Raw genomic sequence first — 14,110 nt, forward strand, 5'->3', positions numbered from 1 at the left:
GGATTTTTAAACAACAGCAGTTAGAACAAAATAACAATAAAGTATAATTTATAAATAAATCTATTTAAAGTGCAAACCCTGCACAGACAAAAAAAGACTTAACTTTATTGAGGGATATTAAAGAAGGTCTAAGTAAATGGAAAATATACTATATTCAAGCACAGAAGACTCCCACTTACTCAAACTGAGCTACAGATTTATTGCAATTCCAATAAAAATCCAACATTCGCCACCCCACCCCCCCACCATGGAACTTGGAAAACAGATTCTAAGGTTTACATGAAAAGCAAAAGTTCAAGAATACACAGAATACTCCTAAAGAAAATAAATAAAGTGTAAGACTTACCCTATTAGACAACAAAGATTTAATTAGGCTGGAATGATGAAAAACTCTTGTTTTTGGCACAGGTATAGAGGGACTGACCAGAGGAACAGGATAAAGAAACAGACCCAAAACATATAGAAACCTGTCATACAAACATGGCTGTTGCAGGGAAAGCATAAATTGGGTTCCACATAGGGCAAAAAAAGTAACTGGATTCTACCTTGACACTAGGCACAAAAATCGATTCTAGATGAACACTTAAAAAATAAAACGTTAGGGGCGCCTGGGTGGCGCAGTCGGTTGAGCGTCCGACTTCAGCCAGGTCACGATCTCGCGGTCCGTGAGTTCGAGTCCCGCATCAGGCTCAGGGCTGATGGCTCGGAGCCTGGAGCCTGTTTCCGATTCTGTGTCTCCCTCTCTCTCTGCCCCTCCCCCGTTCATGCTCTGTCTCTCTCTGTCCCAAAAATAAATAAAAAAATAAATAAATAAAAAAATAAATAAAACGTTAAAACCTTTATATTTTTGTGACTTCAAGATAAAGATGTGTTTCTTTGAAAAGATACAGAAAACAGTCATAAAGATTAATGTCTGGTATATATAAAGACTTATAAATCAATTTAAAAACCCCAAATAAGAGATTTTCATGGAAAAGGAAATGCAAATGGCCAATAAGCATAACAAGAGCTTAATCTTACAAGTAATTACAGAGACATAAAGACCCCAAAGTAATATCATTTTATACTAGAATGGCAAAATTAAGAAATGTGACTATTCTAGGGGTACCTGTGTGGCTCATTTGGCTAAGACAGACTTCCACTCAGGTCATGATCTCATGGTTCCTGAGTTCAAGCCCCAAATCAGGCTTGCTGCTGTCAACCCCAAGTTGCTGGGGGATCCTCAGTCCCCCTATCTCTCTGACCCTCCCCTGCTGGCACTCCCTCTCTCAAACATAAATAAACTTGAAAAGAAAAAAGAAAAAAAAATCTGACTATTCCAAGGGGTGAGTATATTGAACAATGAGAACTCTGTCGGTGGAACTGGAAACCAGTTCCCCATTACTGAATGTCATCCAGCCTATGACCCAGCAACTTCACATCCAGATTCTCTGCGAAAACTTTAGCATATATGTAGATCAAAATTTCATAGTGACATTGTTTATACAGGCTATATTCTGAAAGCAATCCACATGTCCATGGAATGAACTATGGAGCACTGAGTCACAATAAAATACTATACAGCAGTGAAAATGAAAGAACTATGGCTACACCTAATAATATAGATTCTCTTAGTGATGTAAAGAGATGCAGAATATTACAAAGAATACGGTACAATTTTTTCTTTTTTTTGTATGGCCCAAACGCAAACAAAACCAAGCAAGTTTAACGGCACATATGAAAGGCAACAAAATAAGAAAACAGGAGGATGAAGATTTACACAAAATTCGGGATAATTAAAAAAAAAAAATCTCTGAAAGGGGAATGGTGGAGGATGGGATGGTAAGGCAATCCTGAAGAAATTCCAAGGGTTCTGGTAAAATTCTACTTCACAAATGACATGGTGTTTAACCATGTTTCATTACTTACATATTCTTCTGCAATTTTCAAATGCTACAAAAATTTGAAACTTAAATTAAAAATCAAAACTAGAAAAGAACATACCTCAACCATACTAGACTCGCAGGCTACCTCCCGCAAGGCACTCTGGGTCAGCAGTCTCGTGGTCAGTTGCCCGTGGGGGCGGAACCTGTGGCCTTCTATAGGCATGCGCGCTACCACCAGCCAATCAGCGACGCCCCCAGACGAGGGTCGCTTGGCTTTTCTCCCGCGGGAATTCTGAGTTGCCTCAGAAGAACGTCGCGACAGCCAAGCGGATACCTCAGGTGAGGTGCTGGGTTGTAGGATGCTGGAGTGGCGGGGACACCCGTAGAAAGACCTATATCTGTGGCCATCGGCCATTGGGGGTTTTTTCAGGGGTGAGGAGGGGAAGATTTTGTCTAGCGCTGGAGAAGGAGCCAGGGGCTACTCTTAATTTGTGAGGCAAATCTTTCCGACTGGCACTACCTGGGTAGGGCCTCTGACAGGAAAATCAAGTCCGCGAACTTCACCGAGGGCAGTGCCTTGAGCAGGCTAGGGCCAGGTGGAAAGCCGCGGGCTGAGTGGGTTCTGACAGGTCTCGAGACCCTGAGCAAATTTATCTCTGGGGAGGAGGTGGGCCTTCGTCTGTAGGCGCATCTCTCCCTCGTCCCCGCCCCAAACCCGTCAGAAACAATTAAAATGAACCGAGGGCGTCTCTTCGTTTGTCCTCGATGTCTATGTTGTGAAAAATCTTAGGTGGAATTGTTATTTTCCGAGGCACAGATTGCAGAACGTTTTTATTTTATATTTATTTTGCTGTAAACTCATTTTGGGGCATGCTCACGACCGATCCTGTCAACAACTACAATTTCGCTGTGTGACTGAAATGCACAAACTAGATTTGCCTGAATTTAGCCAGAATCCGGCAGAAGCGGGACTAAAATTCAGATCTCAGTCCTCAGGTGCAAACTCACCGTCGACGCTGTCTTTATCTTCTTTGTTAACTTTCGGGCCAACAGATTAAGTGAGGAGACTCCCCAGATGTTATTCACCTAAGATAATCTTTATTTGATAGCGCTAATTTTGAAATTTACCGGTTTACTTAAATGGTGTCTTTGGATTCAGAAGGTTTGAGAGACTTATTTTTTAAAAGTCAGAAAACAACTAAATATGGTGCCATCTGGAAGAAAGCATACAGGGAAATCTGGGAAGACATCAGTGGAAGATCAGGTCGTAAGAGCCTATGACTTTGAGAAAGAAGATAAAAAGGATCTGAGTGGTTCAGAGGAGGATGTCACTGAAGGTACAGTATATCTAATATTGGTGGGCAGTGACCATGTCCTGTACTTCACTTGTTTTGAATGCACTACATTTTAAACGATGATAAAACTTTATTTGTAAAGCATTTTGATGTGCTTCACGTTTCTCATTTGGAGTTAGAAAAGCTGACACAGCATCTCTTGCCTTTACAGTCATTATTCTCCAGATGTCTGATTGATTGGTAAATAAAATATATAGCATTTATGGCATAAATAAATATAATATGTAAAAATAAGTAAGTACAAACCTGGCCTATTATGACATTAAGACGGGAAGACTTGCAAAATTGTTCCTATAAAATGGTCATGGATCCTGATTTAATTGCATCCAAACTGCAGAGAAAGTACTGTGTTTATATGTCTGCTTTAAACAGTAATGTTGGCAAAAAATCCTAAAAGGCCTCAAAATTAAGATACTACACCATGAAAAATTACCATGAAAAATGGCATACTTAGTTTTGAAAATATTTTTCTTTCTTATTGTCAATGCAGGGAAGACTCCAGTAATTGATAAGCACGGGAAGAAAAGGACTTCTGCAGGAATATTTGAAGATATGGGGTGATGTGCTCAAAATAATTTTTGCCTGTTATATAAAGTACTTTAAGAAAAGTCTACTTGGTTGTCCAGCAACTATTGTATGTAAAATACTGGGTGTGTGATATTTTGATCCTTCATTAAAAGCTTTTTGATGTAATTTCACAGGGGTGAAGTACAAAATATGCTGGAAAGATTTGGAGGTATGTTTTAGGAGATATCTATTTTTCATGTTTAGCTTTTTTAAATCATCTCTAAATTAAAAAATTTAGTTAGGAAAGTCAGAATCGGGATAGTAATAGCTGAAAGTTTTCTTAGAAAAAAAGTCTTGCTTTTTAATATTCTACTTTAAGATTTAATTTTAAATGTCTTTCCAAAACTGTTGAACCAACTGTACCCCTATTTAATTTGAACATGTGGCAACAAAATAATTTTCATCAACATTAAGTTTTAATAAGTATTTATTTTCAATAAAGCTGACATTAACAAGGCTCTCCTTGCCAAGAGAAAAAGACTAGAAATGTATACCAAGGCTTCTCTCAAGACTAGTAACCAGAAAATTGAACATGTTTGGAAAACCCAACAAGAACAAAGGTAAGGTTGTTGGTTTTCACAGACACAATGTTTGTATCATTTCTTAGTATCCATTGGTGCAAATTATGAAAAATACTATCATTTTCTATTTATTGGTGTCTCTGGTAAAAAATATATTTGGCTTTACTTTTCTCTAAGTCCTTTCTTTAGTCTTATAACCGTACTCCTTCCTAGACTTGAGATGATTTCCTAGAAACCAGTGATTATCTTTTTCTCCATTTAAATAACCATTGAGTTTTTTTTACTATAAAGGTTATTTATATTCATTCTATAAATTCACAGACTGAATAAAAAGTAAATGTCATCTAAATTATGAGTCTTGTGATAGTTACCTATTTAACAATGTAGAAAAAGATCAATCTTATTGTAAATAATCTGTATATTTTAGCTGATGGCTTAATGTTACTGTTTACAAAATCATTGTCATACCAAAATGGGGAAAAATTAAGTGAAATATTTCTATTTGGAAATCTTATATGATAAACATAGTAACTTCATTGAATCTGTTTATCATATCAGAAACTATATTCAGTTGGAGAAAATGAAAAACTGCATGGAGATAAAATGAAGTTTTCTGGAAAATTTGTATATATAATAAAACTTCCATAGATTTTAAGAACTAAAGCATACAAGAGGGATTTTCTGTCAGCTGGTTAGGAAAATAAATACTTCTAGAATCAGCATAAATCATTATTTTACTTTTTGTTTTCACATCTGAAAATTTAAGGAGCCATTATTTCCTTCCTTTATTGTAGTATTAATTATGTCAAATCAGTTTTGTTTTGAATGTTTTTTCTATTATTGGTATGAAATATGATAATACTCATTCTTATGTTTTACAGGCAGAAGCTTAATCAAGAGTATTCTCAGCAATTTCTGGCTTTGTTTCATCAGTGGGATATAGATGTGCAGAAAGCTGAGGAACAAGAAGAAAAACTAGCTGTTAGTATCACACTTAGTTTTATAATTAATCTATTATAACCAAGTGTCAAGTAGGAATGGAGAGCCTAGCTGTGTAGTAGATCCTTAACACTCAGCTGGGTTTCACTTCCCATGCTGGCTATGTGTTTTGGCCCTGCTGAACGGTAAACCAGAGAATTATGGGTACACACCGTATTTATAAAAGCTGTTGTTCCTGTATTGGTTGTGATTCTTGCAGTTCCAAGTGACAGAAATTGTCAAGGTACAAAAAACATTATTGGTTTATATAAAAGAAGTCCAGGAGTAGTTTGGTTTCAGGCATAGCAGGATGGGTATAAGGAAGGATTGTTTACATAGTGTCATTTGGGCTCTGTCTCCAGCTCTTAATAGGCTCTTTCGGTGTGGTAAGCAAGATAGCTTCTTGCATTTGTAAACTTGCTACAGGTTTAGTAACCTCAGTGAATTAAAATAGACTTTCTCAATAATTTGCAGAAAGAAAAATCCATTGGAGGAATATCATTGATCCAGTTTGGATTATTTGCCCATTCCTGAATGAGTCATTATGGTTAAAACATGGTTTACTTTTAATGACTAGACTGTTGTTACATGCCCATCTTTATAGGAGATGGAAGTGAGCCCCTCCCATATATAACTATGTTAACTATCCTTGTATTTAATTCTTTCATTTATAAAATTATCACACATTTCTTATTTAAGAGCTAAGGTACTATTCATATTAGATAATCTTAGGGGTTGGTTGATCAGCTCAGTTTTAGAAATGTTAATATGAAACAACCAAGGGGATGTGTTGAGTAGGCCATTGCTATATGAGTCTGGAGTTCTGGAAAGAGACATGAGTTGAACTTACAAAGTTGGGAATTCTCAACATAAATACATCATTTAACCATGAAATTGGATAAAATCACCAAGGGAGCAATTGTAAATGTGAAAGAGAAGTAAGTCTAAGAACTGAGCTCTGGAATAGGTACTTCAGTGTTTAGAGTTCAAGAAGATGAGGGAGAACCAGTAAAGGAGACTGAGAATGAGTGGCCTAATAGGTAGAAAAAAAGACTCCAAGTGAAGTCAAGAAAGCCTTTGAAGAGAGAGGATAAACTTTGTCATATGCTACTTATAGGCCACATAGGGTGGATTTGGCAATGTGGAGGTTGTTGGTGTTCTTGATCAGAATGATTTGGTAGAAAAGAGAGTACAAAAAGTTGACTGGAATGAGAATAAGAGAGAATAGGAAAGATAGAAATGGGGTGGTAGCCTGAGTAGAAAAGGAATAGTGTGTGGTTTTTTGTTTAAGAATGGAGAAAGAGCAACATGTTTGTGTGCTGATAAGAATAATCTTGAGGAAAAAATAAGGAATTGAAAGAGGGGGACAATTGCTAAATTCTTTAGAATGGTTGGGACATGTAAAAAAGTTGGCTGTAGCAGAGAACAAGGATAGTTCATCCTTAAAAATAGGAAATAAGGTAGAGTATGTGAACACAGATAGATGTAGTTGTGTAGGTAGATATGGTGATGGGGACCAAAGTTCTTTTTGGATTACTTCTATTTATTTAGTGAAATAATTAAGGTCATTGGATGGTAGAAAAGAAGTTGCTTTTTGAAGTCAAATGAGAAGGTATAAAATACTTTCCTGAAGAGTGGGCCAGTGAATAGACTAGGAAAATGTAATTTCCAAGTAGCGTTAAGGACCAATTTAGGCTAGTGATCACAGTGATCATGATTTAAAGTGAGACCTGCCAGCATATAAATGTGGGGTTTTCTGAAGTCATGACCAGCTACAGACAGGGTAGCTGGAAAGTTGAATTTAAAGAGTTCAGAGTAGTGTCTAACACATGGTTACTATGAAGTTTGCTATTGTTAATACTATGTAGAGGTTGCAGATACTGGCAATTACAACATCTAGGGTATGAATATGTGCATGAATGGCTAAAGTAGAATGGGAGACAAAAAAAACATTGGTGGAAAGTAGGCCAAGAAACTGAAAAATCAAAATTATTGGAAGGATTAGCCAGGGTGATACTGAAAGCACCAAGAATTAAAACATATTTTGTGTATTGTTAAGTGTTCCTACTCAATGGCTGTTAGGTTTATTACGTTATTGTTGTATATGGTGGTGAACTTGGTAATAATAGTTAAAATAGTGTTGATTAATTTTTTTAATGTTTATTTTTGAGAGAGGGGCACAGAGAGAAAGGGAGACAGAGAATCCGAGGCAGGTTCCATCCAGGTTCTGAGCTGTCAGCATAAAGTGAGATGCAGGGCTCAAACTCACGGGCCATGAAATCATGACCTGAACCGAAGTTGGATGCTTAACCGACTGAGTCACCCAGGTGCCCCTTAAAACAGTGTTGATACAAAAACTATACCTTTTAAACTTAATGCAGAATTATTTTTTGTTAAATTTTAAATTTTATCCAAATTGTTATAATTTTTTTCTTTTACATTTGTAGAACCTGTTTCGACAGCAACAAAAGGCTTTTCAACAATCTAGAATTGTTCAGAACCAGAGACTGAAAACAATTAGACAGTTATATGAGCAGTTCATAAAGGTCTGTTGTATTTGGTTATGTAATACATTCTTATATAACATTATATTTGGAAATAGAAGATAATTTTTTCCTTCTAAGTTTAAGGGAAAAATTTTGCTTACATATTTTAAATTCTTTCTATTTTGTTACAAGTGTTAAATATATTTTCATTTCAAGACTCTAATGTTATCGTGGGGATTATTAAAAACAGGAAATGGTGAATTGGGAATTTTACCTAAATTTACATATTATGCATAAAATTCATACTTTATTAACTTTAGTAATAGTTCTATCTTAACTAAAAATAGAATGTCCATTAATTATTTTAGGTAGTCTTTTACTTGTCTTTGTATCTCTAATATTTGCTAAATAGAAAGTACCCAATTGAAAATGAGGAATATCTTATTTTTTACTGTATTATATATGTGCTTTATGGTATATATGCTTTTAGGATTATTACAGTGACTAAAAATAGCTTTATATGCCATCTTATAATCGTAAGAGATGGCTCATAGAATAGAATGAAAAAGCCAGTTGATTAAAAATTTGTGGATTGAGAATTAGCTGACACATATGCATATTAGCAAATTGTGGTTTGTGGCATTGCCCTCTTATTCATGCAGATACATATTTTTTTAGTATCAGTTCATAGGAGTTCATTGGAATCCTGCATGTACTTTTTTTTTTTGATGTGGGGGATTCTTTTAGATAATCTTGTTCAAATATTAAAATGTCACCCCTTTTAAAGGAATTGGGATGCTCTGAATAAACTAGTAAAATAGTTTAAAACAATTATTTTTAAAGAAGTTTAATATGTATGTACACCAAAGTTATTTTTAAAAGTGTTTCCAATCAGGCGCACCTTGGTGGCTCAGTTGGTTGAGTGTCTGACTTTGGCTTAGGTCATGATCTCATGGTTCAGTTTGTGAGTTCAAGGCCCACATCGGGCTCCCTGCTGTCATCGTGGAGTATGCTTTGGATCCTCTGTCCCCCTCTCTCTGCACCCCTCCCAATTGCGCTCTCTCAAAAATAAATACATGTTTTTAAAAAAAAGATCCCAATCAGCTTGCTTTAATGCACTCTAAAAACCATTTGCTAATGGGTAAAGGTAGATGAAGTACTAGATTTTTTAAAAATCTTATCACTAAATGTTACACTTAGATTAGGAATTTTAGTATTGTATTTGATTCCTACATCTCCCTTATTCTTCACATCCATTTATTAGTAGGTCCTGTAATTTTTGCTTCTGCAGTGGTTCTCTCAATTCCCAGTGCTACTATCCTAGTTTACAACCTCATCATTCTTTGCTTATACTATTAAACCTCAACTGATCTTTCTGTTCTTCAAACTACCCTTCATAGGTCTGTCATACTATCTTCCTAAAACATCTTTTCCCTCCTGAAAAAGTCAGTAACTTCTCATTTTCAATTCTTAGGTATTCAAGATCTCCCTCCCACCCCAGCCCATAATGTTATCTTCTTTTTATGCTTCAATTACTACATTTGTCTGGTAATTCCCACTCCTCCAGATAATTGCTTTCTCTGAACTCACTCACTATATACTTCCATTATGCTTATGCCCTTGCCCTAAAATACTTTTACTTTTTCTTTCTCTATTGAAATTGCATTCTTTTGACAACTAAATTGGAATTAATCGTGTATTTTCTACTACATAGCCATAGCAAGTTGCATTTCCATTCCTGTTACAAAATTTTGCATTGTTTATGTTTCTTCTTACTGTGATAAGAGCGTGATCATGTATTATTATTTCTAAATTTTTCCATACACTTAATATAGTACTTTTTATATAGTAGGAGTTAAGATCACTGTTTGTTAGATGAATAGTAAAGATTTATAACATAATTTGTTTCTCATAAATTGAAAAAAGTATATTATAGATCATTTTATTCCCTCTAATAAATTCACACCCCACTATTAGTCATAATAATATAATAACATAACTACCTGATATTTTTTTTTTAATTTTTTTTCAACGTTTATTTATTTTTGGGACAGAGAGAGACAGAGCATGAACGGGGGAGGGGCAGAGAGAGAGGGAGACACAGAATAGGAAACAGGCTCCAGGCTCTGAGCCATCAGCCCAGAGCCCGACGCAGGGCTCGAACTCACGGACCGCGAGATCGTGACCTGGTTGAAGTCGGACACTCAACCGACTGCGCCACCCAGGCGCCCCTCTACCTGATATTTTGAAAGCTTATTAGAAATTTTAAAAATTATGGTATTCTTTTTTTTGGTTCTATTTTGACCTTAACAGCTCATTAACTTGTTATTTTGAGTAAAATACACTACTGTCGTACCTCCTATAATAACATTTGATTCCTGTCTGATGCTTTTTATTCCTTTAGTGCATGTCTTGGTTTCTTCTATTACTTAGAAAATTTTTATTTAGATAAATAGTGCACATTATTTAAAGATCCTACCTTTAAAAAAATTTTTTTTAAGTTTATTTATGTTGAGAGAGAGTATGAGCGTGAGCAGAGGAGGGGCAGAGAGAGAGGGAGAGAGAATCTCAAGCAGGCTCTGTGCTGCCAGTGCAAAGCCCAACATGGTGCTCAAACTCATGAACTGTGAGATCATGACCTCAGCCGAAATCAAGATGGGATGCTTAACCAACTCAGCAACCCAGGCACCGCTTTAATTTTTTTTTAATGTTTATTTTTGAGAGAGAGAGAGAGAGAGAGCACGAGTAGGGGAGGGGCAGAGAGTGAGGGAGACATAGAATCTGAAGCAGTCTCCAGGCTCTGAGTTGTCAGCACAAGAGGCCGATGCAGGGCTCAAACCCACTGACTGCAAGATTGTGACCTGAGCCAAGTCGGACACTTAACTGACTGAGCCACCCAGGCACCCCTGAAGATCCTACTTTTGAATACTAATTATACAAGTTTAGAATCTGAGATGAAAAGTGGTGGTAACTGAACTAGCCTTTTGCGTTTTAGAGTATGGAGGACTTGGAAAAGAATCATGATAATCTACTTACGGGCGCACAAAACGAACTTAGAAAAGAAATGGCTTTGTTGCAAAAAAAAATTATGATGGAAACTGTAAGTCACTATATTTTAAATTGAGAAAAAATAAGGATTAATGCAAGCACTGAAATATTTTATTTGCTGAAATATGTATAACACTTATCTAAAAATTAAACAAATGTTTAATATTTCCTTTCACATAACAGCAGCAGCAAGAGATGGCAAGTGTTCGAAAGTCTCTTCAATCCATGTTATTCTGATGACTCTTTGAAGGAAGAACTTGAACCTAAATGATATGATACAATTATAACATTAGCTAAGAAGAATGTAATTGTTTAGAGTGGTTTAAAAATTCTAGTTTAAAATAATACATCGTGTTAATCTTTAGCTTCAGTGCAAGAACCCCTTTCTGTTAACCTTCACATAAAGCTAAACAGTTATGTGAGTAGTAGCAATTCCTAAATTATATATACTAAGCCTTCAGTTCTTTAATAGTAATTGTGAATTTTTCTTTTTAACCCTTGTCAATTAATTTTTAGCAATAAAAATGATTTAATTTCAGGTTTTGGCTTCAGTCTGCATTAGTCCCAAAAGGTAGAAAGCACAAGCATAAAAGGTTAAATTGTTCTTCCTTAAGAAAAAATGTACAAAATCTATGTTATATATACATTCTATCATGTATACTCAGTAAGTTGCACAACCAATTCTAATGAAATTAAGATTTCAAAAGAAAATCTATTCTATTGACTTATAAAATTTATTAAAAGAAACCTAAGTTTGTGTTCAGAAATAAACTGCTAAAAACTATTAAGAAAACCAAACAAGATCTATAAATAATCAGTTTTAAGACGTGGATTTGTGAATATGTCATTTCCACAAAAACATCAAAATGCCATTTAATTGGATTTGGTCCACAATTAAATGACACATGCCCTTAGTAACGATTAAACGTATATCTAACATACTTAATTACTTATGGTTTAAATGCTTCACATCTGTCTTTAAGTTACCTAGAAAATATTTTGTTTTTCAGTTTTAATATTCAGTAAATATATAGAAGTTTGATTATATTCATTTCCAAACGAACAGTTGATTTTATACCTTGTCTCTAAAAATACGCATTTTTTAAAACATAGCATAACATATGAAACACTTGATTTAATAAATATTAAATTGTTTCACATTTGTTTGAAATAAGTTAAACTTACTATTTTTTGCTGAAATTGCTTTCATTGAATCAGTCAAAACAAAAATATGCCCTTAGAGGAAAAGGAGTGATTTTCTCCTGTTTTTCCATGTTTTAAATTCTAATTTTTACCCCTATTACCCACTTTTACCTTAGTTAAGATTTTCCAAGCCTAAAAAATAAGCCCATACTGATTCTCTTTTTCTAGCTGTGATAAGTTATACAAGAAAAAATTAATGATTATCTAAGGAGACAGTTCCAATTTTTTTTTTTTGCATTTTGTAAAGGACTTCCCTTTTAAGCCAAAGTTGGAATGTAAATCTTAAGTACTATTCAAACACTTTAAAAAGTCCTATCCAAACACTTTAAAAAGTTTACCAATAGTTAGAGGCAAAATAAGTACTCCAGAGTGATTTCTATGTACTTAATTTACATATTTTTTTCCTTTTAAAGAATAATCCCCTTTCACTATATTTTCAATATACTTTTTTATTGTCTAAGACACAGTATGTGTTCATTACTCCTTTAATTTTGATTATTTCATCGTATGGCTTAAGGTCTATAGACTGTTGGATAAAATTAAAAATAAGGTAAGATGGGAGTGTGAATCACAACAATCCTTGTAATAGTTCTAATTTTCATAATGAGCAACATAAATACTTTTAAGTGAGAGTGGAAAGATAATCAGTACATAATGTATTTAGTGGTGGGACAACTGATATTTATATCATCTCCCCATCATGAGCCCATGTGTATTTGAGGTTAATTTTGCTGAAATTTTAAAGGGAAGATATTGCCATGTTTTCATAAATTACTAATTTTCTTATGTCAACTGTGCTTTAGCTGCTGTTTAATGATTCATAAAAGGGAATGTTTAAAGTCCACTTTTTTGTGAAAATTAATTTTAACTCAGAATATCAAGGAATGTATAAAGATTCATTTGTTTTCTGAACTGGTAAGACAAATTCCTTTTAGTAAATACAAATTATAGAAAATTCCAGTAGCCCATTTAAATTCTAGTTGCAAGCAAGTATTTCTTTTTATACAACAGTAATTAACATACCTCTTTTGAAAAATGGCTAATTAAAAAAAAATCATAACATCATTTGACTCAATAATTACAGTATTACAATCCATGAACTTATATGGTATTATTAACTCATTTGTCAATTTTTAGCAATTAAAGTAAGCATTGCCCTTAATATGGCTAAAATCCTTTAAGTCCTAAATTTTTTTTTAATTTTTTTTTTTTTTTTTTTTAAGCATTTATCCATTATTGAGAGACAGACACAGAGCATGAGCAGGGAAGGGGTAGAGAGAGGGTGAGACACAGAATCCAAAGTAGGCTCCAGGCTCTGAGCTGTCAGCACAGAGCCAGATGCGGGGCTCGAACTCACAAACTGTGAGATCATGACCCGAGCCGAAGTCAGTTGCCTCACCAACTGAACCATCCAGGCGCCCAAGTCCTAAATTTTTATGTAATCCCTTAGCAATGAAAACCCAAAGTATCTGATAAAGATTTCTGAGATAAAGAGACTCATCTTTAGAAGCACAGTGGTTTACTTTCTTATCCTCAGAAAATTGAAATTTCTTTCTTTGGCTTTCTTTTTAACTAATATATTGTAATACTCTGGTAATACCTGTGATCAGAAATGTCGATATACAGTGAGGGCTTTACAACTGAAATAAACATAATGGAATCTACAGGACTTAATGTTTTACATTCAAATATAACCTTATTTATTGTATACTAGCCTCCTGCAAAGGGGAATTTCCTTCACTCATAGGTTCCCCTAACTGCTTCTCCTCTTTTCCTTGGGCTATTAGTCAATATGCTTGTGAACCTGTTCAGGTGCTTCATGACATGAAGTCTTGAAGATATTTAGATGAAGGTGTCTTGAAATTTGCAGGCACAAAGCACTAAAGTACATCATCATATCAAATGAAGAAATGACCTTTGGAAGCAAAAAAAAAAAAAAAAAAAAGGATTAGGGCCTATCTTTTCTGAAGCAGCAGTTATTTTTCTGTCCCCTTCCCTACCCCACCGCCCCCCACCCCAGAATCTCAAACCTTAACCTAAATTCTTCAACGAGAAAACTACATTTTAGAGTACTTTCATATATTTCA

The 14,110-nt window shown here is 34.8% G+C and overlaps 3 protein-coding genes across 6 annotated transcripts in view; 1 reads left to right on the forward strand and 2 right to left on the reverse strand.

Moving 5' to 3' along the window:
- Positions 1-3,053, reverse strand: part of LOC147578953 (uncharacterized) — a 32,531-nt gene extending 29,478 nt beyond the window's left edge. For both annotated transcript variants that reach the window (XM_086712529.1, XM_086712530.1), the window contains exon 1: positions 1,984-3,053. In XM_086712529.1, coding sequence (XP_086568655.1) covers positions 1,984-2,280 — 297 coding nt within the window. In that variant the 5' untranslated portion in view covers positions 2,281-3,053. The remainder of the gene's footprint in view (positions 1-1,983) is intronic.
- On the forward strand, positions 2,094-11,358 carry SYCP3 (synaptonemal complex protein 3). Its single transcript, XM_025926339.2, has 9 exons — positions 2,094-2,204; positions 3,057-3,202; positions 3,711-3,777; positions 3,922-3,956; positions 4,230-4,347; positions 5,190-5,289; positions 7,734-7,832; positions 10,768-10,872; positions 11,004-11,358. Exons 2-9 carry the CDS (start codon positions 3,070-3,072, stop codon positions 11,055-11,057), a joined length of 711 nt encoding a protein of 236 aa, XP_025782124.1. The 5' UTR covers positions 2,094-2,204; positions 3,057-3,069; the 3' UTR covers positions 11,058-11,358.
- The window catches only part of CHPT1 (choline phosphotransferase 1), a 36,178-nt gene continuing 32,977 nt past the window's right edge, over positions 10,910-14,110 (reverse strand). The window contains exons 8-9 of one of the 3 annotated variants that reach the window (XR_015253396.1): positions 13,739-13,938; positions 10,910-11,083 (exon numbers count right to left, since the gene is read on the reverse strand). Coding sequence is in view for 2 of the 3 variants with exons in the window: in XM_086712527.1 (XP_086568653.1) it covers positions 12,460-12,549; positions 13,828-13,938 (201 nt within the window). In the remaining variant the exon portion in view is untranslated. Of the gene's footprint in view, positions 11,084-11,531; positions 12,550-13,738; positions 13,939-14,110 lie in introns of those variants that run through there. The other 2 variants (XM_086712528.1, XM_086712527.1) reach the window with 2 other exon arrangements.

This window comes from Puma concolor, chromosome B4 (genome assembly GCF_028749965.1).
Source record: "Puma concolor isolate L17-30 chromosome B4, mPumCon1.1.hap2, whole genome shotgun sequence".
In the NCBI taxonomy this organism is placed as follows: domain Eukaryota; kingdom Metazoa; phylum Chordata; class Mammalia; order Carnivora; family Felidae; genus Puma; species Puma concolor.